This window comes from Manacus candei, unplaced genomic scaffold, assembly GCF_025592945.1.
Source record: "Manacus candei isolate 608988 ecotype Guabito, Panama unplaced genomic scaffold, ASM2559294v1 h1tg000374l, whole genome shotgun sequence".
NCBI classification, from domain to species: domain Eukaryota; kingdom Metazoa; phylum Chordata; class Aves; order Passeriformes; family Pipridae; genus Manacus; species Manacus candei.
Window position 1 is genome coordinate 43,042 of NW_026138422.1, and position 26,461 is coordinate 69,502.

The 26,461-nt window shown below is 60.2% G+C and overlaps 1 protein-coding gene across 31 annotated transcripts; it reads left to right on the top strand.

Annotated features, from left to right (window-relative positions):
* Nucleotides 1-26,354, top strand: AHNAK (AHNAK nucleoprotein). Of its 31 annotated transcripts, none has more exons than XM_051775873.1 (13): nucleotides 5-244; nucleotides 6,006-6,099; nucleotides 6,196-6,349; nucleotides 7,256-7,443; nucleotides 7,707-11,531; nucleotides 11,916-12,662; nucleotides 13,038-15,053; nucleotides 15,660-16,112; nucleotides 16,941-17,822; nucleotides 18,630-18,698; nucleotides 18,921-19,760; nucleotides 20,742-22,883; nucleotides 23,694-26,354. In XM_051775873.1, the coding sequence occupies exons 3-13, from the start codon at nucleotides 6,196-6,198 to the stop codon at nucleotides 24,645-24,647; spliced, it is 12,270 nt and encodes a 4,089-aa protein (XP_051631833.1). In that variant the 5' UTR covers nucleotides 5-244; nucleotides 6,006-6,099; the 3' UTR covers nucleotides 24,648-26,354. The 31 variants fall into 31 exon arrangements, with proteins under 31 accessions (XP_051631835.1, XP_051631809.1, XP_051631824.1 ...); XM_051775874.1 differs by having other exon boundaries at nucleotides 15,660-16,016; nucleotides 16,845-17,822; XM_051775858.1 differs by having other exon boundaries at nucleotides 13,038-13,931; nucleotides 14,376-15,053; nucleotides 15,660-17,822.
* The last annotated feature ends 107 nt before the right edge of the window (nucleotides 26,355-26,461 follow it).

The following is a 26,461-nucleotide window of genomic DNA, read 5'->3' on the forward strand; positions in this document are numbered from 1 at the left end:
TCCCTGGGCTGTCCCGGGGCCGATCCCTGTCCCGGGGCCGGGCCGGGCCGGTCCCTCCCCGCCGGGGCGGGGGAGGCTCCGCCGCCGTACAAGAGCCCGGACCCGCCCGGGCGCGGCCACTCGCCGCGATCCCGCCGCGCACGGACCCGCCGGGGCCGCTCCGGGACCACCGGGATCGGGACCCGCCGCCAGGAATCCGGCACCGGCCATGGCCCGGGCCGGGAGCTGAGCCCGCTGCCCGCAGGTACCGACCGGGAACGCGCCGGGGACGGGAACGCGCCGGGGACGGGAACGCGCCGGGGACGGGAACGGCGGCTCCGGGCGGGGCGGGGGGGGGGACCTCGGGAGCGTCCCGGGGAGCTCGGGGGGTCCCGGGACTGTCCCGGGGGTGCAGGGGGGGTGTCCCGCGAGTGTCCCGGGGGTGTCCCGGGGGGCTCTGGTGGTCCCGGGACTCTCCAGGAGTTCAGGGGGGTGTTGGGGAAGTATCCCGAGGGCTCTCGGGGGGCTCCGGTAGCCCCAGGAGTGCAGGGGGGGGGTCTCCCGGTGGTCCCGGGAGTGTCGCGGGGGGCTCCGGGGGTGTATCCCGGTGGTCCCGAGCCTGTCGTGGGGGTGCAGGGGGGGTTGTCCCGTGACTGTCCCGGGGGGCTCCGCTGCTCCCGGGGGTGCAGGGGGGTGTCCTGGGGGGCTCCGGGAGCCCCAGGAACTCCACGGGGCGGTGTCCGGGGGGGCCCACGCGTGTCCCGTGATTGCCCGGGGGGAGCTCCGGGAGTCCCGCGCGTGGAGGGGCGGAGGGGCCCGGGGGGTCTCGTGGGCCCCGTAAGGCGGGGTGGGGGGTGTCCCACGCGTGTCTCAGGGGTGTGGGGGGGGGTCCCGGGGGTCCCAGGACGTCCCGGCCGCGCTCAGGGCGTGGCACCCCCCTCCCCCCCCCCACTCCGACCGCGCCCGGGGAGTCCCCGCTGGGGGCGGGGCCACGGAGATCCCCCCTCCCCCCCCCCTTTCCCGCGCCCATCCCCGCCCCGTCCGGGTTCGGGGGACCCCCGGGGGGGTCCCGGTGCCGTGGGTTGGGGGGATGCGGGGCGGGGGGGGCATCCCAGGGATCCCGCGAGGGCGCGGCCGCGCGTGGGCGATCGGTTAATGAAGGTTCAGTTAATTAACGTTCATCAGGGCCGGTTTCAGCGCGGGGGTGGGAAGGGCCCGGCACAGGAGGGGGGGGGGGGGCGTTAATTTTGGGTTCACTCGAGCCCCCCCAACCCACTCAAAGGCTGTTTGGACTCGTCGATGGGGAAGGTGGGATTTGGGGGGGCGTGGGGGGGGGGGCGCAGGTGCCCCCTCCCCGCACCCGTTGCGGTTTTTGGGGTGCGGCCGCACCCAAGCGCCACTTCCCTCCCCTCCCCGCTCTTCCTGGGGACACCCCCCACCCCATCTCGGGGGGCTCGGCGAGGCCCCACCCACCCGAGAGGGGCCCCCCCTCCCCTGCAAAGCACCGCGGGACCCCCAAATCAAACCCCACCCTGAGTGCGGGGGGGCCGGGAGGGGGGGGGGCAGGCGCTGCTTCTGAGCGCCCCCCACCCCCCTCCGAAGATTTTGGGGTGCACGCGGCAGCTCCGGGGGCACGGCGGGGACCCCCCCCCCTCGTCCGGTTTTGGGGGGGGTGGGGGTGGGGTTAAAGGGCCACAATCCCGCCCCCCCCCTCCCCTCCCAAAATGCCCCGACGCCACCGCGTGTGGCCGCGGCAGAGTCCGGGCAGGACCCGGTGGAACCGGTCCGGGAGCCGCGGTGGCGGCGGCGGGATCCTCCCGGATCCCCGCGATCCTCGACGCCCGCGGGACTCTCGCCCCAGCCGGTTCAACCGGTACCGGCCGCGGGGGCCCCGCCCGGCCGCCGCCGCCGCCTCGCACCCGCCGTGCGCTCCCCTTTTTAGTTTTTGGGGGGGTTTTGTGGGTTTGTTTGTTTGTTTGTTTGTTTGTTTTCCTTCTCTCCCCCACTTTTTTTACTCCTCCCCTTTTTTCCCCCGGTTTTCCCTCGTTCCGTCCCCATTTTGGGGATGGTTTTCCGCGGTTGGCGGCGGCTCCTGGAGGGTTTTCCTGGGAGGATCCCGGGCCGTGCGTCACCCGCCGTCACCGGCCCGGCTGCTCGAGGCCCCTGGAGCGGCCCCCGCCCCGCCCGAGCCCCCGCATTTGGGGGTCCGACCCGTCCCGGGCATCCCCACATTTGGGGGTCCAACATCCCCCAGACATCCCCACATTTGGGGGTCCAACACTCTCCAAATTTAGGGGTCCAACTTGTCCCAGACATCCCCACATTTGGGGGTCCCATGCTCTCCACATTTGGGGGTCCAGCTTGTCCCAGACATCCCCACATTTGGGGGTTCAACTTGTCCCAGACATCCTCACATTTGGGGGTCCAACATCCCCCAGACATCCCCACATTTGGGGGTTCCATGCCCCTCAAATTTGGGGGTCCAATCCATCCCAGACATCCCCAGATTTGGGGGTCCAACATCCCCCAGACATCCTCACATTTGGGGGTCCAATCCCGCCCAAATTTGGGGGTCCAGTGTCCTCCAGACACCCCCAGATTTGAGATTCTACCCCCCCCCTTCCTCCCCATCCCGGGGTCTTGCCCCTCGTTGGGGGGTTGGGGGTTCGCTGCTGGGGGCTGTGAAGGATTTTGGGGACCCCCTCCAGTTTTGGGGGTCCAGGGGGGTGTTGATGGTTCCCGGCGTGGTGTCGGTTGGGGGAGGGAGGGGGGGAGGAGGATGAGGAGGGTCCTGGGGGTCCCGGGGGGGGGACGCCGCGGGGGGGGCGCTGCGGGGAGGGGTCTGTGGGGTCTGGAGATGAGGATGAGGAGGGTGGGGGTGACACCGTGGGGGTCCTCAGTGAGCAGCGAGGATGATGAGGGCCCTGGGGGAGGGGAGGGGGTCCCGGGGGTTCTGACCGCCCCCCCCCATCCTCCGCCGCAGCCGCCGGGCCGGTTTTTGGGTGATTAAGGACCTGTGGCCTCAGCAAATCGTCCCTTTGTGGCCCCGGAGCCGCCGGGCTCGGCCGCGGCTGCACAAACAGCCGGCCGGGAGCGCGGATTTGGGCTGGGGGGGGCTCACGGGGGGTGGGGGGGTTCGCCCCAAACAGCACCCATGGGTGGGGTTCCCAACACTGTCCCCCTGTCCCCTAAACAGCGTCCAGGGGTGGGGGGTCCCCAAACAGCACCAGGGGTGTGGGGGGGTTCCTAAACAGCGCCCAGGGGTGGGGGGGTTCCTCTGCTATCTCCTGTCCCCCAAACAGCGCCCAGGGGTGGGAGGGGTCCCAGCACCATCCCCGTGTCCCCCCCCATTGCCCCCAAAAGAGCACCCAGGGGTGGGGGATCCCTCTGTCGTCCCTGTCGCCCCCAGCGTTGTCCCAAAACAGCACCCAGGGGTGGGGAGGGCCCCAAAAGAGCACCCAGAGGTGTGGGGGGGTCCCAACACCATCCCCACATCCCACCAGTGCCCCCCAAAGAGCACCCAGAGGTGGAGGGGGGGTCCCTCTGTCAGCCCTGTCCCCCCCAGCGTTGCCCCCAAACAGCTCCCAGGAGTGGGGGGGGTGGGTGGGTGGGCATGGGGGGAGGGTCCCGCCGCCGCCCCCGTGGCGGTGACAGCGCCCGTTCGGGTTCGGGGGGGGGGGGGGGGGGTTCGTGTCTTTTCTTTTTTTGGGTGCCGTGGGGGGACCCCGGCGGGTGCCACGGCCGCGGGTGGCATCTCCCTCCCGCTGCGGCTTTTTGGGGACACGGGGGGGGGGTGGGGGGGGTGGAAACTAAAAATACAGGGAAGGGGCAGCACGTGGTTCACCCCAAAAATAGCCGCGGGCGGTTGGGGCGGGGGGGGGGGGCGGGGGTGGCACCGCCGAGGGGACACGCGAAGGTGTCCCCTGTGCCCGGGGGGGGTGAAACGAGCCCCTCCCCCTCCGAGGACACCCCGGGCTGTGGTGGGGGCGGGGGGGGAAGGGGTGAAACCCTTGGAAAACCCTTGGAAAAACTCTCGGAAAAGCCGCTCCTCGCCCCTTTTCGCGGCGCGGGGGAAGAGCCCGCGGGGCCCGAGCGCGGCCGCGGCCGCTCCCTGAGCTCGGGGCGGGTCTGAGTCACCCCCCCCCCCTCGGGCCCCCCCTTCCCCCTCCTCCCCGGGGCCCCCCCCCCCGGAGCCCCCCGCCCAGCCCTGAGTCACAAACCTGTTCGGCCGCCGCCGAGAGGAGCCTTCCAGAGGCTTCCGCGGCCGGATCGGGCCCCCCTGGAGACACCCGTGGGGCGGGGGGAGGCGGGATGGGACCCCCCCTTCCTCATCCCCAAGGTCAGATCGGGCTGCCCCCCCCCCCCCCCCTTCACCCAAAGCCCCCCCTCGAGACCACCCAGTGTCACCCGGAGCTTCCCAGGGGTGGAGGTGCCACCCCCACCCTCCCCCATCCAGTTGGGGTGTCTGGAGACCCCCCCGGACCACCCCCCACCTCCTGGAGCTCCACGGGGGGGGGGGGGGGGAGATGCCCCCCCCCCCCCGGCAACCCCTGACAGAGCTTGGGGACCCCCCTGGTGACACTCAGAGGGTCCTTTATGGCCACTGTCCCCCCAGTGCTGGCACTTGGGGACCCCCGTGGTGACACTCAGAGGGTCCCTCTGCCCCCAGGACCTGCCCACCCCAGGGTTGTCCCTCCCCGTGTCCCCCCCCCCCTCACTGGACAGGGTCCCCCGTCACCCCCTCGGCACCAGGGACACCTCGGTGGCTCCGTGGCCACCAGGACCCCTGAGGTGGCCATTCCACCCCCCCCCCCAGCTTGGGGGTCCCTGGTGGGGGTCGGTGTAGGGGGGGCAGCTCCTCCCGGGGTTGGGACCCCCCAAATCTCCCGCTGAGCTCCGTGAGGGTCCCCCCCCCGATCTGGTGACAGCGGCCCCCCCCCCCCCCATGTTGGTGTCCCAACATCCAGGTGGTTAAAAAACCAGGAACCCCCTGGAGAATGACCCCCCCCGCCCCCCCCGGGGGGTCCTCAGGCTCCCCAAACTGGGGGAGGGGGCAGGGCCTCCATCCCCAGTGACCTTCCCGGCCATCCTGGTGTTGTCCCCCCACCCCGGACCCTCGGCTCGGGGGGTTGGGGACTGGGTGGCCCCCAAGGGTCCCATCCCACCTTTCCCGGTTTGTGGAGCTGGAAAACGCCCCCCTTGGTGGTTTGGGGGTTCTTTGGGGGCGGGGAAATAACCACAACCCTCCCCCACCCCCCTTCCCAAAATTCCCCCCCCCCCCCCCAAATCCCCTTCGGGGCTGGTGGGAATGGGACACTCTGGGAGGTGGTTTTGGGGGGTCCAGGCGAGGCCTGGACGGTGACGGCTCCAACCCCAAACCAGCCGGAGATCCCAAACCTCTCCCGAAATTCCCGGTGGGATTGAGGAACCGGGACTGGAGCGAGGTGGGTTGTCCCGGGGGGCTCCGGTCCAGGCCGGCGGTGACCTCCTGGGGCAGGGCCTGTCCCACATCCCCAAGCCCCAGATCCGCAAGGATCGGGCTCATCCCGCCCTTTCCCTCTGTGACTGCAGCGGGAGGAGGGTTTACTCCTGATTTCTGTCTCATCCCAGCCCGAAATTCCCTAAAAACGGAGAAATCCCCTCAAAGCATCCGTAGGTGCCCGAGGAGTTGGCCCTGGGGGGGGTTCAGTGCCCGAGGTGACGCAGGGGACGGGGGACAGGCGACGTTCCAACGCCAGCCCCGCTCCGTCCTTCCCCACCACCCAGCCCTGGAATTCCTTTAATTCCCAGAAAGCAGCAGGAACGTGGATTCCCGGGCAGGCAAAGCTGCTCCTGGGGCCGAGCTGGCCCAGAAGGACCTCCAGGGCAGGGGGGACGTGGGGACAGCGAGTCCCTGGCCCCGGAGCTCCCCCCTCGCACCGTGGAGCCGGAGCCGGATCCGTCCCATCCGGAGGTTTTGGGGGAAGGAAGAGGGATCTGGGGGGGGAGAGATGGAGCTTCACCGACCCCCCCGCTGTCCCCTCCAGGCTGGGAAGGTGACAAGGGAACCACCGCGAGGTCCGACAGGCGAGGGCAGAGGATTCCTGGGGCGGATCCGGGCGGGACCTTCCTCCCGACAAGGTCAGTGGGGCCGCCCGGGGCTCTCCCTCCTCCTCCTCCTCCCCGACCCCTCCGTGGTGTCCCTGCCCCTCACCCCATCCCCGATCCCGGCCGCAGATGGAGAAGGAGGAGGAGACGCGGGAGATCCTGCTGCCCAACTGGCAGGGCAGCGGCTCCCACGGCATCACCATCGACCAGACCGACGACGGCGTCTTCGTCAAGCGCGTCCAGCAGAACTCCCCCGCCGCCCGCATGGGCGTCGTCAAGGAAGGTGGGGCCTGGGAGGGGTCTGGGGGGACAAACTGAGGGGGTTCGGGGCTGTTTGATCACTCCTGGTGGTGCAGGGGCTCCTCCCTGAGGGTCTTTTGGGGGGAAAATGGGGTCTTTGGGGCTGTTTGGCCCATCCTGGTGGCACCTTGGGTGGTTCCTCTTCTGTCCTTACGGGCGCTGACCCCACTGTCACTCCTGGTGGGGTCAGGGGCTCCTCCCCGAGGGTTTTTTTGGGGGAAAAACGGGGGCTTTGGGGCTGTTTGTCCATCCTGGTGGCACCTCAAGCACTTCCCCCTCCACCCTCATGGTGATGGGGGGAAAATGACCCCACGGCCGCTCCTGGTGGGGACAAGGGGGCTCCTCCCTCCCTCCCTCCCTCCCTCCCTCCCTCTCCCCCTCCCAAATCTCTCACCCCTCTGCTCAGCCCCATCCCCACAGGGTGGGCACCAGGATGGTGGCACCGTGCCAAGGGAGTTCTGGGGGGGAAAAACCGGGATATTTTGGGGCTGTTTGTCCATCCTGGTGGCACCTGGGGTGCTTCCTCCTCCACCCTCCTGGGCGATGACCCCACAGTCACGCCCAGCGGAGTCAGGGGGCTCCTCCTTGAGGGTTTTGGGTGTAAAAACCAGGTCTTTGGGGCTGTTTGGTCCACCCTGGTGGCACCTGGGGTGCTTCCTCCTCCACCCTCCTGGGCACTGACCCCATGGTGACTCCCGATGGGGACAAGGGGGCTCCTCTCTGAGGGTTTTGGGGTTAAAAATGGGGTCTTTGGGGTTGTTGATCCATCCTGGTGGGCCCTTGGGCGGTTCCCCCGTCTCCCTCGTGGGCGATGACCCCACGGCCGCCCCCGGTGGGGACGAGGGGGCTCCTCCCTCCCTCCCTCCCCCTGACCCGCCCGCGCCCGCAGGGGATCAGATCGTGAGTGCCACCGTCTACTTCGACAACCTGCAGTCCGGGGAGGTGGCGCAGCTGCTGCAGACCATGGGCCACCACACCGTGGGACTGCGGCTGCAGCGCCGCGGCGACCGCTCCCCCCTGCCCGGCCAGCCCTGGGCGCACGACGTGTTCGCCGCCGGCAGCCCCGAGGTCGTGCTGGTGAGTGCCGGGCGGTGGGGACGGTGGTGGTGGTGGTGGTGGTGGTGGTGGAGGGAAGGAAAGCGGTGGAGGTGCCGATCCAGGGTTGTCTCGGTTGCAGAGCGGAGATGACGAGGAGTACAGGAGGATTTACACCACCAGGATCAGGGGCCGGGCAGGAGGGCGGTGGGGACGGTGGTGGTGGTGGTTGGAGTGGTGATTGTGGTGGTTGTGGAGGGAAGGAACGCGGTGGAGATGCTGATTTGAGGTTGTCTTTCTTACAGAGCGGAGATGACGAGGAGTACAGGAGGATTTACACCACCAAGATCAAGCCCCGGCTGAAGTCGGAGGAAGGGGCGGACGCCGAGGGCGGGGGGACGCAGAGCAGGACCATCACGGTCACCAGGAAGGTCACGGCCTACACCGTGGACGTCAGCCGGCACGGCGGCGCCGGCGACCTCAGCGCCGCGGGGACCGACCTCGACATCCGAGTCCCGAGCCCGGGACTCGCCCTCGGCGCCGACGGAGAGCCCGGGAAAACCCGGCTGCCAACGGGAGAGCTGAGGACTCAGCCAGAGAGCCAAATTCCTGGTGGAGAAACTGGAAAAGCCGTCCTGCCGGAGATGCCGACGGGCTGGAAAGGCTCCGGTGCCTTCCCGGGGTCACCCAGGGTTGAAACCAACGGACAGATGGGAGAGCTGGAGGTGGGGTTCCACGCCAAGGGGCCCAGGGTGGACGGGAAAGGACAAGCCCCGTGTCTCCAGGGAGAGGTCGACGGCTCTCCGCCGCCCGCGGACGTGGGGAAGATCAAGATTCCCGCGTTAAAAATCCCCAAATTCGGGTTCCAGGCTGGCGGCGGCGAAGCTCCGGTCCCCCCGGCAGGTGCCAACACCAACATCACCTGCTCACCTGTCCAGGTGACGGGCCCTGGGCTGTCACCCCCCTCGACCACAGCCGGGAAGGTCCCCTCCCCTCAGCTGGGCGTCCCCGGCGTCGGCATCGACGGCCCCGGCGTGGAGCTCACGGCTCACGGCGCCGACGGCACCAAGGGGAAGGTCAAGATCCCGCACGTGACCTGCCCCAAATTCACCGCCCTGGACTCGCGGGGGGACGGCCCCGCCCTGGACATCGGGGTTCCCAAGGGCGAGGCGGCCGTCGAAGGAGGGTGGAAAGGCCCCGCCTTCAAGAAGGTGGAGACGCCCCAAATCTCCCTGTCCGACGTGAACTTGAGCCTGAAGGGCCCCCAGGCCAAGGGGGACCTGGGGGGGGTCACCGGCCCCAAGGCGGGGGGGGACCTCCCGGGACTCGGCCCCAAGGGGCTCCAGGTGGACGTGAAGGCGCCCGAGGCGGAATTCGGGGGTCGCGTGAAGGGCCCCAACGTGGACATCGGCGCGAAGGGGCTGAAGGGGGAGGTGGACGTTTCCATCCCGGCCGTGGGCGGCGAGTTCAAAGGGCCCCAACTGGAGCTTAAAGGCCCCGCGGGGAAGACGCCGGAGCTGCACGTCCAGGCCCCCCAGATCTCGATGCCCGACGTCGACCTGAACCTCAAAGGTCCCGGAGTGAAAGGAAATCTGGACGTTTCCAAGCTGGAAGGGGAGCTGAAAGCCCCCGGGCTCGACATCAAAGGCCCCAGAGTCGACGTTGGGAGCCCAGAGCTGGACGTCCAAGGTCCTGAGGGCAAACTGAAGTTCCCCAAGCTGAAAATGCCCAAATTTGGGGTGAAGGGAGAGACCCCCAACGTCGAGGTGACTCTTCCCAAGGGGGAGGTGGACATTTCTGGCCCCAAAGTGGACATTTCTGCCCCCAAAATGGACATTTCTGGCCCCAAGGTTGACCTGAAGGGCCCCAAGGTGGACGTTTCTGGCCCCAAGGTGGACGTCGATGTCCCGAGCGTGGACATCAAGGGTCCCAAAGTTGACATCGAGGCCCCTGACGTGGACGTTCACGGCCCAGAGGGGAAGTTCAAGATGCCCAAGTTCAAGATGCCCAAGTTTGGGATGCCTGGGGTCAAGGCTGAAGGCCCCGAGGTGGACGTGACCCTGCCCAAGGGGGACGTTGATGTTTCCCTGCCCGGCGTGGACATCCAGGGGCCCGAAGGCAAAGTGAAGGTGCCCGAGATGCACATCAAGGCCCCCAAGGTCTCCATGCCCGACATCGACCTGAACCTCAACGGTGCCAAGGTGAGGGGCAACCTCGACGCCTCCGTCCCCGCTTTGGAGGGGCCCCACCTGGAGCTCAAAGGCCCCAAAGTCGACGTTGGGAGCCCAGAGCTGGACGTCCAAGGTCCCGAGGGCAAACTGAAGTTCCCCAAGCTGAAAATGCCCAAATTTGGGGTGAAGGGAGAGACCCCCGAGGTCGAGGTGGCCCTTCCAAAGGGCAACGTGGACGTTTCCTGTCCCGGCGTCGACGTGCCGAGCGTGGACATCCACGGGCCCGAGGGGAAGCTGAAGGGCCCCAAGGTGAAGGTGCCCGAGATGAGCATCAAGACCCCCCAGATCTCGATGCCTGACATCGACCTGAACCTCAAAGGTCCCAAAGTGAAGGGAGACCTGGATGTTTCCGCCCCCAAGCTGGAAGGGGAGCTGAAAGCCCCCGGGCTTGACATCAAAGGCCCCAAAGTCGACGTTGAAGTGCCCGACCTGGACGTCCAAGGTCCTGAGGGCAAACTGAAGTTCCCCAAGCTGAAAATGCCCAAATTTGGGGTGAAGGGAGAGACCCCCAACGTCGAGGTGACTCTTCCCCAGGGGGAGGTGGACATTTCTGGCCCCAAAGTGGACATTTCTGCCCCCAAAATGGACATTTCTGGCCCCAAGGTTGACCTGAAGGGGCCCAAAGTGGACATTTCTGGCCCCAAGGTGGACGTCGATGTCCCGAGCGTGGACATAGAAGGGCCAGAAGTGAAAGGAAAAGGTCTCAAGTTTAAAATGCCCGAACTGAACGTTCAGACCCCAAAACTGTCCATGCCAGACGTAGATCTGGGGTTGAAGGTCCCAAAACTGAAGGGGGACGTGGCAATTTCTGGCCCAAAGATCTCCGGGGATCTGAAGGGCCCCAAAATAGATGTGGAGGGTCCCAAGGTGGACGTGAAAGGCCCCAAAATAGACGTGAAAGGTCCCAAGGTGGATGTGGAAGTTCCCAGGATGGACGTGGAAGGTCCCAAAGTGGATGTTGAGATGCCGGAGGTGGACTTGGAATGCCCAGAAGGGAAGATAAAAGGCCCCAAATTTAAGATGCCAAAACTGAACATTAAGTCGCCCAAAATCTCGGTGCCGGACGTGGATTTGAACCTGAAGGGCCACAAAGTGAAGGGAGAGATGGACGTTTCCCTCCCGAAGGTAGAAGGTGAGGTCAAGGGGCCCAAAATCGACGTGGAGGTCCCGGACGCAAACCTGGAGGGTCCGGAGGCCAAAGTGAAAATGCCCAAAATGAAACTGCCCCATTTCCACATGTCCGGCCCCAAACTGGAGGGAGCCGAGGTCGATGTGAACCTGCCCAAAGCAGAGCTGGAGGTGTCTGGGCCGGAGGTGGACGTTGAGGGGCCGGAGGTGGACGTGGGAGGCGCGGAAGGCAAATGGAAAGGTCCCAAATTCCGGATGCCGAAGCTGAACATCAAAACGCCCAAAATCTCGATGCCGGACGTGGATTTGAACCTGAAGGGCCCCAAAGTGAAAGGAGAGGTGGATGTGGCAGCTCCCAAGGTCGAAGGGGACTGGAAAGGGCCAGAAATGGAGGTGAAGGGGCCGAAGGTGGATGTTGAGGTGCCCAACCTGGACGTGGAGGGTCCCGAGGGGAAGGTGAAGGGCCCCAAGTTCAAGATGCCCGAGATGCACATCAAGGCCCAAAAGATCTCCTTGCCCGACGTGGACATCAACCTGAAGGGCCCCAAAATCAAGGGAGATGTGGACGTGTCAGTGCCAAAGCTGGAGGGGGACCTGAAAGGCCCTGAACTCGACATCAAGGGCCCCAAGGTGGACATTGATGCCCCTGACGTGGACATTCACGGCCCAGAGGCGAGGTTCAAGATGCCCAAGTTCAAGATGCCCAAGTTTGGGATGCCCGGGGTCAAGGCTGAAGGCCCCGAGGTGGACGTGACCCTGCCGACAGGAAACCTGGATGTGTCCTGTCCCAAGGTGGACATTGAAGGTCCAGAGGTGGACATTGAAGGTCCTGAAGGAAAACTGAAGGGCCCCAAGTTCAAGATGCCCGAGATGCACTTTAAGACCCCCAAGATCTCGATGCCCGACATCGACCTGAACCTGAAGGGCCCCAAAGTGAAGGGGGATGTGGATGTGTCAATGCCAAAGCTGGAAGGTGACCTGAAGGGTCCTGAACTGGACATCAAGGGCCCCAAAGTTGACATCGAGGCCCCTGATGTGGACATTCATGGCCCAGAGGGGAAGTTCAAGATGCCCAAGTTCAAGATGCCCAAGTTTGGGATGCCCGGGGTCAAGGCTGAAGGCCCCGAGGTGGACGTGACCCTGCCAACAGGAAACCTGGATGTGTCCGGTCCAAAGGTGGACATTGAAGGTCCAGAGGTGGACGTTGAGCTGCCCGAGGGGAAGGTGAAGGGCCCCAAGTTCAAGATGCCCGAGATGCATTTTAAGGCCCCCAAATTCTCCATGCCCGATGTTGACTTCAACATGAAGGGCCCCAAGATCAAGGGTGATCTTGATGTGTCTGTTCCCAAACTGGAAGGTGACCTGAAGGGCCCAGACATCGACATCAAGGGCCCCAAAGTCGACGTTGACCTTCCTGACGTTGAGCTGGAAGGGCCTGAAGGAAAAGTGAAGGGCCCCAAGTTCAAGATGCCCGAGATGAACATCAAGGCCCCCAAAATCTCCATGCCTGACGTCGACTTCAACCTGAAGGGCCCCAAAGTGAAGGGGGATGTGGATGTTTCCCTTCCCAAACTGGAAGGTGACCTGAAGGGCCCTGAACTGGACATCAAGGGCCCCAAGGTGGACATTGATGCCCCTGACGTGGACATTCACGGCCCAGAGGGGAAGTTCAAGATGCCCAAGTTCAAGATGCCCAAGTTTGGGTTTTCTGGCCCCAAAGTTGAAGGCCCCGAGGTGGACGTGACCCTGCCGACAGGAAACCTGGATGTGTCCAGTCCCAAGGTGGACATTGAAGGTCCAGAGGTGGACGTTGAGCTGCCCGAGGGGAAGGTGAAGGGCCCCAAGTTCAAGATGCCCGAGATGCATTTTAAGACCCCCAAGATCTCGATGCCCGACATCGACCTGAACCTGAAGGGCCCCAAAGTGAAGGGAGATGTGGATGTTTCTGTTCCCAAACTAGAAGGTGACCTGAAGGGTCCTGAACTGGACATCAAGGGCCCCAAAGTCAACATCGAGGCCCCTGACGTGGACATTCACGGCCCAGAGGGGCCGTTCAAGATGCCCAAGTTCAAGATGCCCAAGTTTGGGATGAAGGGAGAAGGCCCCGAGGTGGACGTGAACCTGCCCAAGGGGGACGTTGATGTTTCCCTGCCCAAGGTGGACGTGGAGATGCCGAGTGTGGACATTGAAGGTCCTGAGGGGAAACTCAAAGGTCCCAAGTTCAAGATGCCCGAGATGAACATCAAGGCCCCCAAAATCTCAATGCCCGACATCGACCTGAACCTGAAGGGCCCCAAAGTGAAGGGGGGGGTCGATGTCTCCGTTCCCAAACTGGAGGGTGACCTGAAAGGTCCGGAGGTGAATATTAAAGGTCCAAAGTTGGATGTCGACGTTCCCGATGTCGACGTTGAAGGTCCCGAGGGGAAATGGAAAGGACCCAAGATAAAAATGCCAGAGATGAACATCAAGGCACCAAAATTTTCCATGCCCGACATAGACCTCAACTTGAAGGGTCCCAAACTGAAGGGGGACGTGGATGTTTCTGCCCCAAAAATAGAGGGTGACGTGAAAGTGCCAGATCTGGAGCTGAAAGGACCCAAAGTGAACGTGGATGTTCCTGACGTTGAACTTGAGGTCCCAGAGGGGAAGATCAAGGGCCCCAAGTTCAAGATGCCTGAGATGAACATCAAGGCCCCCAAAATCTCGATGCCGGACTTTGATCTGAACCTGAAGGGCCCCAAAGTGAAGGGGGACGTGGACGTGTCTCTTCCCAAGCTGGAAGGAGACCTGAAAGGTCCTGAAGTTGACCTCAAGGGTCCCAAAGTTGATGTCAACCTTCCCGACGTTGAGCTGGAAGGGCCTGAGGGGAAGGTGAAGGGCCCCAAGTTCAAGATGCCCGAGATGCACTTTAAAGCCCCCAAGATCTCCATGCCGGACTTTGATCTGAACCTGAAGGGCCCCAAAGTGAAGGGGGACGTGGACGTTTCAGTCCCAAAAATTGAAGGCGATTTGAAGGGCCCAGACCTCGACATCAAGGGCCCCAAACTGGATGTCAACGTCCCCGACGTCGACCTCGAGTGTCCAGAAGCGAATTTGAAGGGCCCCAAGTTCAAGATGCCCGAAATGCACTTCAAAACCCCCAAGATCTCGATGCCCGACATCGATTTGAACCTGAAAGGCCCCAAACTGAAGGGAGATGTTGACATTTCCGCCCCCAAACTGGAGGGGGACCTGAAGGGCCCAGAGGTGGATGTCAAAGGCCCTAAACTGGACATCGAAGCTCCTGACGTGGACATTGAGCTGCCAGAGGGGAAGGTGAAGGGCCCCAAGTTCAAGATGCCCGAGATGCACTTCAAGGCCCCCAAAATCTCAATGCCGGACATTGATCTGAACCTGAAGGGCCCCAAAGTGAAGGGGGACGTTGATGTGTCCCTGCCCAAGGTGGAAGGTGACCTGAAGGGGCCAGAGGTTTCACTGAAGGGCCCCAAAGTGGACATTGAGGCTCCAGATGTTGAGCTGGAATGTCCAGAGGGGAAGGTGAAGGGCCCCAAGTTCAAGATGCCCGAGATGAACATCAAGGCCCCCAAGATCTCGATGCCAGACTTTGATCTGAACCTGAAGGGCCCCAAAGTCAAGGGGGACATCGATGTGTCCCTGCCCAAGGTGGAAGGTGACTTGAAAGCCCCAGACATTGACATCAAGGGCCCCAAAGTCAACGTCGACCTTCCTGATGTTGAGTTGGAAGGACCTGAGGGCAAGATCAAAGGCCCCAAGTTCAAGATGCCCGAGATGAACATCAAGGCCCCCAAAATCTCCATGCCCGACATCGACTTCAACCTGAAGGGCCCCAAGGTGAAAGGAGACGTGGATGTGTCAGTGCCAAAGCTGGAAGGTGACCTGAAGGGCCCTGAACTGGACATCAAGGGCCCCAAAGTCAACATCGAGGCCCCTGACGTGGACATTCACGGCCCAGAGGGGCCGTTCAAGATGCCCAAGTTCAAGATGCCCAAGTTTGGGATGAAGGGAGAAGGCCCCGAGGTGGACGTGAACCTGCCCAAGGGGGACGTTGATGTTTCCCTGCCCAAGGTGGACGTGGAGATGCCGAGTGTGGACATTGAAGGTCCTGAGGGGAAACTCAAAGGTCCCAAGTTCAAGATGCCCGAGATGAACATCAAGGCCCCCAAGATCTCGATGCCGGACATCAACCTGAACCTGAAGGGCCCCAAAGTGAAGGGGGACGTGGATGTCTCTGTTCCCAAACTGGAAGGTGACCTGAAGGCCCCAGACATCGACCTCAAAGGCCCGAAAGTCGACGTTGACCTTCCTGATGTTGAGCTGGAAGGGCCTGAAGGAAAACTGAAGGGCCCCAAGTTCAAGATGCCCGAGATGCATTTCAAGGCCCCCAAAATCTCCATGCCCGACGTCGACTTCAACCTGAAGGGCCCCAAGATCAAGGGTGATGTTGATGTGTCACTCCCTAAACTGGAAGGTGACCTGAAGGGCCCAGACATTGACATCAAGGGTCCCAAGGTGGACATCGAGGCCCCTGACGTGGACATTCACGGCCCAGAGGGCAAAATCAAAATGCCCAAGTTCAAGATGCCCAAATTCGGGTTTTCTGGCCCCAAAGTTGAAGGCCCCGAGGTGGATGTGACTCTGCCGACAGGAAACCTGGATGTGTCCGGTCCCAAGGTGGACATTGAAGGTCCAGAGGTGGACGTTGAGCTGCCCGAGGGGAAGGTGAAGGGCCCCAAGTTCAAGATGCCCGAGATGCACATCAAGGCCCCCAAAATCTCGATGCCCGACATCGACCTGAACCTGAAGGGCCCCAAACTGAAAGGGGATGTGGATGTTTCTGTTCCAAAACTAGAAGGAGATTTAAAGGGCCCAGACATCGACATCAAAGGCCCCAAGGTCGACGTTGACCTTCCCGATGTTGAGTTGGAAGGACCTGAAGGAAAACTGAAAGGCCCCAAGTTCAAGATGCCCGAGATGCACATCAAGGCCCCCAAGATCTCCATGCCCGACATTGATTTCAACCTAAAAGGCCCCAAGGTCAAGGGTGACGTGGATGTGTCTCTTCCCAAGATGGAAGGAGATTTAAAGGGCCCAGACATCGACCTCAAGGGCCCCAAAGTTGACCTTCCCGATGTTGAGCTGGAAGGACCTGAAGGAAAATTGAAGGGCCCCAAGTTCAAGATGCCCGAGATGCATTTCAAGGCCCCCAAGTTCTCCATGCCCGACGTCGACTTCAACCTGAAGGGCCCCAAAATCAAGGGTGATGTTGATGTGTCAATGCCAAAGCTGGAAGGTGACCTGAAGGGCCCTGAACTGGACATCAAGGGCCCCAAGGTGGACATTGATGCCCCTGATGTGGACATTCACGGCCCAGAGGGGAAGTTCAAGATGCCCAAGTTCAAGATGCCCAAGTTTGGGATGCCCGGGGTCAAGGCTGAAGGCCCCGAGGTGGACGTGACCCTGCCGACAGGAAACCTGGATGTGTCCGGTCCAAAGGTGGACATTGAAGGTCCAGAGGTGGACGTTGAGCTGCCCGAGGGGAAGGTGAAGGGCCCCAAGTTCAAGATGCCTGAGATGCATTTTAAGACCCCCAAATTCTCCATGCCCGATGTTGACTTCAACCTGAAGGGCCCCAAGATCAAGGGTGATCTTGATGTGTCTGTTCCCAAACTGGAAGGTGACCTGAAGGGCCCAGACATCGACATCAAGGGCCCCAAAGTCGACGTTGACCTTCCTGATGTTGAGCTGGAAGGGCCTGAAGGAAAAGTGAAGGGCCCCAAGTTCAAGATGCCCGAGATGAACATCAAGGCCCCCAAAATCTCCATGCCTGACGTCGACTTCAACCTGAAGGGCCCCAAAGTGAAGGGGGATGTGGATGTTTCCCTTCCCAAACTGGAAGGTGACCTGAAGGCCCCAGACATCGACCTCAAGGGCCCCAAGGTTGACGTTGACCTTCCCGATGTTGAACTGGAAGGACCTGAAGGAAAACTGAAGGGCCCCAAGTTCAAGATGCCCGAGATGAACATCAAGGCCCCCAAGTTCTCCATGCCCGACGTCGACTTCAACCTGAAGGGCCCCAAGATCAAGGGTGATGTTGATGTGTCACTCCCTAAGCTGGAAGGTGACCTGAAGGGCCCAGACATTGACATCAAGGGTCCCAAGGTGGACGTCGAGGCCCCTGATGTGGACATTCACGGCCCAGAGGGCAAAATCAAAATGCCCAAGTTCAAGATGCCCAAATTCGGGTTTTCTGGCCCCAAAGTTGAAGGCCCCGAGGTGGATGTGAACCTCCCCGATGCCAACGTCTCTCTTTCGGGTCCAAAGGTCGATGTTTCCCTTCCAGACCTGGACATCGACGGACCTGAAGGAAAACTGAAGGGCCCCAAGTTCAAGAAACCTGAACTGCAGTTCAACGTCCCCAAAATCTCGATGCCCGACATCGACCTGAACCTGAAGGGCCCCAAACTGAAGGGGGACGTCGATGCCTCCCTTCCCAAAATCGAGGGTGAGCTGAAAGGCCCCAAGTTGGACATCAAAGGGCCGGAGCTCGAGGTCGAGGGGCCGAAGGTTGATCTGGAAGGAAAAGCTAAAAAATCCAGGTTCAAACTCCCCAAATTTGGCTTCTCCGGCCCCAAAGTTCAAAGCCCTGAGGTGGATGTGAAGCTGAAGAAACCCGAGGTGGAAGTGTCCGGTCCCAAAGTCGAGGTTCAGGCTCCCGATTTGGACGTCCAGGCGAAATCCAAAGGCTCCAAGTTCAAAATGCCTTTCCTGAATATTTCCTCCCCCAAAGTGTCGATGCCGGACGTGGAACTGAACCTGAAAGGGCACAAAATGAAAGGGGAGTTGGACCTGTCCGGCCCCAAACTGGAAGGGGAACTGAAGGGCCCCGAGCTGGACATCAAAGGCCCCAAGGTGGACATCGAGGTCCCCGACGTGGACGTTCACGGCCCGGAGGGGAAAATCAAAATGCCCAAGTTCAAAATGCCCAAATTTGGGCTCAAGGGGGAGGGGCCAGACGTGGACGTGAACCTGCCGGCGGGAGAGCTGGATGTGTCCGGTCCCAAGGCGGACATTGAAGGTCCAGAGGTGGACGTTGAGCTGCCCGAGGGGAAGATCAAAGGCCCCAAGTTCAAGATGCCCGAGATGAACATCAAGGCCCCCAAAATCTCGATGCCTGACATTGACCTGAACTTGAAGGGCCCCAAAGTGAAGGGGGACGTGGACGTGTCCCTCCCCCAGGTGGATCTAAAAGGACCCAAAGTGGACGTGGAAGTTCCCGACCTTGACGTCGAAGGGCCCAAAGGAAAAATTAAAGGCCCCAAATTTAAAATGCCCGAGATGAACATCAAAGCCCCCAACTTGTCCATGCCAGACCTGGACCTGAGTCTGAAAGGTCCCAAGCTGAAAGGGGGGGTGGACGTCGACCTGTCGGCGCCAAAACTCGAAGGCGACGTGAACGTGCTGGACATCGACATCAAAGGCCCCAAAGTGGACATTGAGGGGCCAGAGGTGGACATTGAAGGGCCTGAGGGGAAGATCAAGGGGCCCAAGTTCAAGATGCCCGAGATGCACATCAAGGCCCCCAAAATCTCCATGCCCGATGTCGACTTCAACCTGAAGGGCCCCAAAGTGAAGGGGGATGTGGATGTTTCTCTTCCCAAACTGGAAGGTGACCTGAAGGGTCCTGAACTGGACATCAAGGGCCCCAAGGTGGACATTGATGCCCCTGACGTGGACATTCACAGCCCAGAGGCGAGGTTCAAGATGCCCAAGTTCAAAATGCCCAAGTTTGGGATGCCCGGGGTCAAGGCTGAAGGCCCCGAGGTGGACGTGACCCTGCCGACAGGAAACCTGGATGTGTCCGGTCCCAAGGTGGACATTGAAGGTCCAGAGGTGGACGTTGAGCTGCCCGAGGGGAAGGTGAAGGGCCCCAAGTTCAAGATGCCTGAGATGCACTTTAAGACCCCCAAGATCTCAATGCCCGACATCGACCTGAACCTGAAGGGCCCCAAAGTGAAGGGGGATGTGGATGTTTCTCTTCCCAAACTGGAAGGTGACCTGAAGGGTCCTGAACTGGACATCAAGGGCCCCAAGGTCGACGTTGACCTTCCCGACGTTGAGCTGGAAGGGCCCGAGGGGAAGGTGAAGGGCCCCAAGTTCAAGATGCCCGAGATGCATTTTAAGGCCCCCAAGATCTCCATGCCGGACTTTGATCTGAATCTGAAGGGCCCCAAAGTCAAGGGGGACGTCGATGTGTCCCTACCCAAGGTGGAAGGTGACCTGAAGGCGCCGAAGGTGGATGTTAAAGGTCCTGAGTTTGATGTTTCTGCCCCAGATGTTCAAATTGAGGGCCCAGAGGGGAAGATCAAGGGCTCCAAGTTCAAGATGCCTGAGATGAACATCAAAGCCCCTAAAATCTCAATGCCAGACTTTGATCTGAACCTGAAGGGCCCCAAAGTGAAGGGGGATGTGGATGTTTCCCTTCCCAAACTGGAAGGTGACCTGAAAACCCCAGACATCAACATCAAGGGCCCCAAAGTCGATGTCGACCTTCCTGACGTTGAGCTGGAAGGACCTGAGGGGAAGGTGAAGGGCCCCAAGTTCAAGATGCCCGAGATGCACATCAAGGCCCCCAAGATCTCGATGCCTGACATTGACCTGAACCTGAAAGGCCCCAAATTGAAGGGAGATGTGGATGTGTCTCTTCCCAAGGTGGAAGGTGATTTGAAAGGTCCTGAAATTGATATTAAAGGCCCGAAAGTTGATGTTAATCTTCCTGATGTTGAGGTGGAAGGGCCTGAGGGCAAGATCAAGGGCCCCAAGTTCAAGATGCCCGAGATGAACATCAAGGCCCCCAAGTTCTCCATGCCTGACGTCGACTTCAACCTGAAGGGCCCCAAGATCAAGGGTGATGTGGACGTGTCTGTCCCTAAACTGGAAGGTGACCTGAAGGGCCCTGAATTGGACATCAAGGGCCCCAAGGTGGACATTGATGCCCCTGATGTGGACATTCACGGCCCAGAGGGGAAGTTCAAGATGCCCAAGTTCAAGATGCCCAAATTTGGGTTTTCTGGCCCCAGAGTTGAAGGCCCCGAGGTGGACGTGACCCTGCCGACAGGAAACCTGGATGTGTCCGGTCCCAAGGTGGACATTGAAGGTCCAGAGGTGGACGTTGAGCTGCCCGAGGGGAAGGTGAAGGGCCCCAAGTTCAAGATGCCCGAGATGAACATCAAGGCCCCCAAAATCTCGATGCCTGACATCGACCTCAACCTGAAGGGCCCCAAAGTGAAGGGAGATGTGGATGTGTCAATGCCAAAGCTGGAAGGTGACCTGAAGGGCCCTGATCTGGACATCAAGGGCCCCAAGGTGGACATCGAGGCCCCTGACGTGGACATTCACGGCCCAGAGGGGCCATTCAAGATGCCCAAGTTCAAGATGCCCAAGTTTGGGATGAAGGGAGAAGGCCCCGAGGTGGACGTGAACCTGCCCAAGGGGGACGTTGATGTTTCCCTGCCCAAGGTGGACGTGGAGATGCCGAGTGTGGACATTGAAGGTCCTGAGGGGAAACTCAAAGGTCCCAAGTTCAAGATGCCCGAGATGAACATCAAGGCCCCCAAAATCTCAATGCCCGACATTGACCTGAACCTGAAGGGCCCCAGAGTGAAGGGGGATGTGGATGTCTCTGTTCCCAAACTGGAAGGTGACCTGAAGGCCCCAGACATCGAACTCAAAGGCCCGAAAGTCGACGTTGACCTTCCCGATGTTGAGCTGGAAGGGCCTGAAGGAAAACTGAAGGGCCCCAAGTTCAAGATGCCCGAGATGCATTTCAAGGCCCCCAAGTTCTCCATGCCCGACGTCGACTTCAACCTGAAGGGCCCCAAGATCAAGGGTGATGTTGATGTGTCACTCCCTAAGCTGGAAGGTGACCTGAAGGGCCCTGAACTGGACATCAAGGGTCCCAAGGTGGACATCGAGGCCCCTGACGTGGACATTCACGGCCCAGAGGGTAAAATCAAAATGCCCAAGTTCAAGATGCCCAAATTCGGGTTTTCTGGCCCCAAAGTTGAAGGCCCCGAGGTGGACGTGACCCTGCCGACAGGAAACCTGGATGTGTCCGGTCCCAAGGTGGACATTGAAGGTCCAGAGGTGGACGTTGAGCTGCCCGAGGGGAAGGTGAAGGGCCCCAAGTTCAAGATGCCCGAGATGCACATCAAGGCCCCCAAAATCTCGATGCCTGACCTGGATCTGAACCTGAAGGGCCCCAAAGTGAAGGGGGATGTGGACGTGTCACTGCCAGGAGTCGAAGGAGAACTGAAGGGTCCCGAGGTCAGTGTCGCCGCCCCCGACGTCCACATCGACAGCCCAGAGGGCAAATTCAAACTCCCCAAATTCAAGATGCCCAAGTTTTCCATGCCTGGATTTAAAGGGGAGGGGCCAGAGGTGGACGTGACCCTCCCGAAGGGCGACATCAACATTTCGGGCCCCGGCGTGGACGTGGAGGCTCCTGATCTGAGCGTGGGCGGGAAAGTCAAAGGTCCCAAATTCTCCATGCCCGAGATGCACATCAAGGCCCCCAAAATCTCCATGCCCGACGTCGACTTCAACATCAAAGGGCCCCACCTAAAAGGAGACATCGACGTGTCGGCCCCCAGGCTGGAGGGGGACCTCCAAGCCCCCCAGATCGACGTGAAAGGCCCCAAAATCGACGTTGAGGCTCCCGATGTGACCCTGGAAGGGCCCGAAGGGCAACTCAAAGGCCCCAAGTTCAAGATGCCCGAGATGAACATCAAGGCCCCCAAGTTCTCCATGCCTGATGTTGACTTCAACCTGAAGGGCCCCAAGGTCAAGGGTGACGTGGGCGTGGCGGCGCCAGCGCTGGAGGGGAACCTGCAGTGCCCAGACCTCGACATCAAAGGCCCCAAACTGGACATTCAGGCCCCAGCGGTGACCGTGGAAGGGCCCAAGATCAAGATGCCCGAAATGCACGTCAAGACCCCCCAGATCTCCATGCCTGACATCGACTTGAACTTGAAGGGCTTGAAGGGCAAAGCTGATGCTGAATTCCACGGCCCGAAGCTCGAGGGGGGTCTGAAGGGCCCCGAGGTCGATATCAAGGGGCCCAAAGTCGACATCGAGGGCCCGGCGGTCGACGTCGACGGTCTGGAGGGAAAAGTGAAGCTGCCCAAAATGAAAATACCCAAATTCGGCTTCAAAGGGGAAGGTCCCGACGTGGACGTGAACCTGCCGAAGGCCGAGGTGGAGCTTTCGGGCCCCAAGGTGGACCTCGACGTCCCAGAGGTGAACCTGGAGGGGCCAGAGGGCAAAGTGAAAGGTCCTAAGCTGAAAATGCCCGAAATGCACGTGAACGTCCCCAAAATCTCCATGCCCGAGATAGACTTGAGCTTGAAAGGCCACAAAACCAAGGGGGGCTTTGACCTTTCGGCCCCGAAGGTGGAAGGTCACCTGAAAGGGCCCGAGGTCGACCTGAAAGGCCCAGAATTTGGGGTCAAAGGCCCCGAAGTCGACGTCGAATGTCCGGACCTGAGCGTCGAGGGCCCCGAGGCCAACGTCAAACTTCCCAAGTTCAAGAAGTCCAAGTTTGGGTTCGGGATGAAAAGCCCAAAGGCCGAAGTGGATTTACCTGAGGCGGAGCTGAGCCTGGAGTCACCCGACGTCAACCTGTCCGGAAAGGGCAAGAAGAGCAAATTCAAGATGCCCAAAATCCACATGAGTGGCCCCAAAGTGAAAGGGAAGAAGGGGGCGTTCGACGTGAACGCGGCCGGGGCGGAGCTGGACGCGGATCTCAACGTCGCCGGCCCCGACGTGACCGTCAAAGGCGACGCCGCCGTGAAGTCCCCCAAGGGGAAGAAACCCATGTTCAGCAAAATCTCCTTCCCGGACGTCGAGTTCGACCTGAAATCGCACCGGTTTCGAGGGGAGGCGTCCGCGGGGGTCCCGAAAATCGAGGGGGAGCTCAAAGCGCCGGATCTGGAAGTTTCCGTGCCCGCGGTCAAAGGGGACGTCAAGGGGCCGAGTCTCAGCGTGGACCTTGAAGCTCCCGACGTGAACCTGAAGTCCCCGAAGCTCAAACTCCCTGGGGGGCAGGTGGGTGTGGGGGACGGGAAAGTCGGGGGGGACCTGAAGGGCCCCGGGGTCGAGGTGGCCGTTCCCTCGCTGCCGGATTTCAGCCTGAAAGGACCAAAGGTAAAAGGCGAAGTCGGCGTTTCCGGAGCAGAACTGGAAGGTCCCGAGGGAAAACTGGGATGGCCCAAAGGGGGGAAAGGGGGTCTGGGGCTGGAAATGCCGGATGTGAACTTGGATGTGTCGGTGCCAGGCGTGGGGGGGAGCGGGAGCCTCCCGTCAGCCGACGTGAAGCTCAGAGGGCCCCAAATCTCCGGCCCTGAGTTTGAGGGAAACCTGAAAGGACCAAAATTAAAGGGAGAGTTGGATGTCTCGGGCTCCGTGGAAGGGCCGAACGTCACCCTGGGCACGCCCAGCGTTGACCTCGGAGGTTTGGGGGGGAAGATGAAGCTGCCCAAGGTGCCGGATCTGAGCGCCAAGGGGGGCGTTTCCTGCTCCGTCCCAAAAGTGGAGGTGGGCTCCCAGTCCCCCGGGGCCAACCTCGCCGTCTCCGCCCCGGATTTGGACGTCAACCTGAAAGGACCAAAGTTGAAAGGAGATTTCGGCGTCAAATCCCCCAAAACATCCGCGGACGCTGACGCCGACTTCGAAATCCTCGGGGGCACCATCAAACTCCCGTCCCTGAAACTCCCCCAGTTCGGCATCTCCGGCCCCGGCGTGGAGGGAGGGGACGCGGGGGTCGCCCTGGAAGGTCCCCAGGTGAAGGGGGGGCTGAAGGGCTCTGCTCTGGGGCTGGAAGGGCCCGACGTGGAGCTGAAAGGGCCGAAATTCCAGGCGTCGTCCCCCGGAGTCCCCACGCCGGACGTTGACCTGAGGCTGAAAGGACCAAACGTGGACGTGTCCGGTGACATCAAAGGCCCAAAGGTCGGCGTGGAGGCCCCTCGCGTGGAGCTGACGAAGGCGGGGACGGGCGTCCACCTCGACGCTCCCGCCCTGGAAGTTTCCGGCTCGGGGTTGAACGTCAACGTGAAAGGGCCGAAGGTCAAGGGTGGGGTCGAGGTCGGGGGCGGAACCTTCCACCTGTGCGGCCCCAAGGTGGGCGCGGCGGGTCCCGAGGGCGGCCAGGTCAAGGTGTCCTTCCCCAAGCTGCGGATGCCCAAGTTCGTGTTCTCCGACCCCGAGGCCAAGGGCCGGGAGGTGGGAGTGGACGTCGAGTTCCCAGGGGCCGACGTGGCCGCGGCGGCCGAGCCGGAGCCGGACGACGCCGACGGGAGGCTCAAGAAACCCAAACTCAAGATGCCCAAGTTCAACTTCTCCAAGCAGAAAGGGCGGGGAGGCGGCGGCGGCGGCGCCCCCGGGTCCCCCGAAGCGTCGGGGTCCGTCTCGGGCTCCAGGGGGGACCTGAAGAGCTCCAAGGCGAGCCTGGGCTCCGCCGAGGGCGACGCGGAGGCCGAGGCGCCATCGGCCAAGGGCAAGTTCTCCCTGTTCCGCAGCAAGAAGCCGCGGGCGCGCTCGTCGTCCTTCAGCGACGACGCCTCGGCCGCGCGCGGCCCCGAGGCCGATCCCAAAGCGCCCAAGGTGAAATTCGGGACCTTCGGGGGCATCGGCTCCAAGAGCAAAGGTTGTTACGAGGTGACGGCGAGCGACGAGGAGCCGGGGCGGGCGCAGGTCGGGGTGGGGGCCACCCTGGGCCCCCCCAAGTCCCGCCTGTCCTCGTCCTCCTCCTCCTCGGAGGGCGGCCCGCGCGGCCCCGGCGCGGAGCTGACGGCGGCCAAGCGCAAGGAATGAGGGGGTTGTACATAGTCCCGGACGGGGGGGCCCCCGCGTGTACAGAGGGGGGGTTGGGGGTCCCCCAAATTTGGGGAGGGGCGAGAGGGGGGGGTCCCTCTGTTCGTGTAGGACCCACCCGGAGTTTCCCTTCCCTTCCCTGCCATCCCTTTTTTGATATTTTTATTGGGTTTTCCCCTCCCCCCCCCCATTTCCTCCCAATATTTTCAGTGTTTGGGGGTCGTGGAAATGAATTTTTTTTGTTCTTTTTTTGTTTTGAGGGGTTTTTTTTGGTCCTTTTTTTTTTTTTTTGGTCTTTTTCAAACAAGTTTTGGCTTTTTTTTTTTTTTTTTTTTTTTTTTTTTTTTTTTTTTTTTTTTTGGCGGGGCTGAAACTTCCGGGGGGAAAATGGATTTGGGGCGAAGAAAACAGAGCTTTGTCTCTTTGTCTGTTTGTTTGGTTTTTTTGGTTTATTGGGGGGGGTAAAAAAAAACAACCCCAACCTGTGGATTTCTCGGAAAAAAAATACACCCCCCCGATTTTGATTTACTAAAAGAAAACCCCCAAAATTTGATGTAATTTAAAAAAAAAAAAAAATGGATGAAACCTGTGGGTTTATTAAAGAAATAAACCGAAAATGTGGATTTTTTTTTTTTAAAAAAAGTAAATAAAGAAAATGGTTTTATTAACAAAAATAAACCAAAAATGTGGATTTATTTTAAAAATAAAAAAAACCCTGTGGATTTATTAAAAAAATAAAGCACATATGTGGATTTATCACAAAAATAAACCAAATAAAATGGAACTATTATTAAAAAAAAAACAAAACACCAAACTGTGGATCTGTTAAAAACCAAACCAAACAAAATTGGACTCTTATAAAAAAAAAACCACAACAACAATGGATCAATTAAAAAATATGGATTTATTAAAAGAATAAGTGAAATAAATTTGATCTATGAAAGAAAATCAAGGAATGAAATTGGTTCTGTTAAAAAAATTGACCAAAAAAAAAAAAGGAATCCATTTAGGAATCCAATTAAATGGATTTATTACCTAAAATAAGCCCCCAAAATGTGGATTTATTAAATAAACAAAAAAAAAGTGCATTTATTAATAAAATGAACCCAAAAAACCCACGAATTTCTTCACGAAATAAACCAAAAAAAACAGGGATTTGTTACATAAAAGAAAGAAACCCCCCCCAACCCCGGCGGGTGAAACCGAGACGTGTCCCTGGATCTTCTGACTCAGGCCTTGGAAAAATTAATCCCGGCCTAAGTTCACGAGATCAAATGACTCCGGGAAGGACAAAACCGAGGCCGGAGCTCCAGGAAGACGCCTCCCTCCCAAAGTTTTGAATTTTCATTTTTTTTTTTTTTTTTTGCTCGTTTTTCCGGCTGTTTCTGTCGCCGCCGCCGCGTCTTTGTTTTTTTATTTTGTCTCAGAATTTGATAAGAAGCCTCTTGTTTGTGCGCATCGGGAACCTGGGAAAAGTTTCCTTCCAGAGGAGATTTTTTTTTTTTTTTTTTTTTTGGGGGGGGAGGTTTAAGTTAAAAAAAAAAAAAACAAAAAAAAAAAACCAGCCCTGAAAGAATGTAAATAAAAAAATAATAAAAAAAAAAAGTTCCCTTTGCAGCACTTTAACGGCGAATTAACAGGAGACAAATGAGAAAATGAGGGTGGAAAATGCAAATAAATGCAAATAAAAATGTTTATTAACCGCGACGCTGCAATTTTGGTGGATTTCGGGGGGAGGGGGGGGTTGGGGGGTTATTTCAGCCCAAATTTGGGGGGGTTTTACCCTCGAGAGAGTCCTGTGGCCACTCCCCATC

Bases quoted from the DNA above. Each gene is read 5' to 3' on its own strand.
- AHNAK (XM_051775875.1), top strand. From the start codon at position 6,196: ATGGAGAAGGAGGAGGAGACGCGGGAGATCCTGCTGCCCAACTGGCAG. The intron at 6,350-7,255 runs GTGGGGCCTGGG...CCGCGCCCGCAG, and splicing joins CATGGGCGTCGTCAAGGAAG to GGGATCAGATCGTGAGTGCC. The intron at 7,444-7,706 runs GTGAGTGCCGGG...TCTTTCTTACAG, and splicing joins GCAGCCCCGAGGTCGTGCTG to AGCGGAGATGACGAGGAGTA.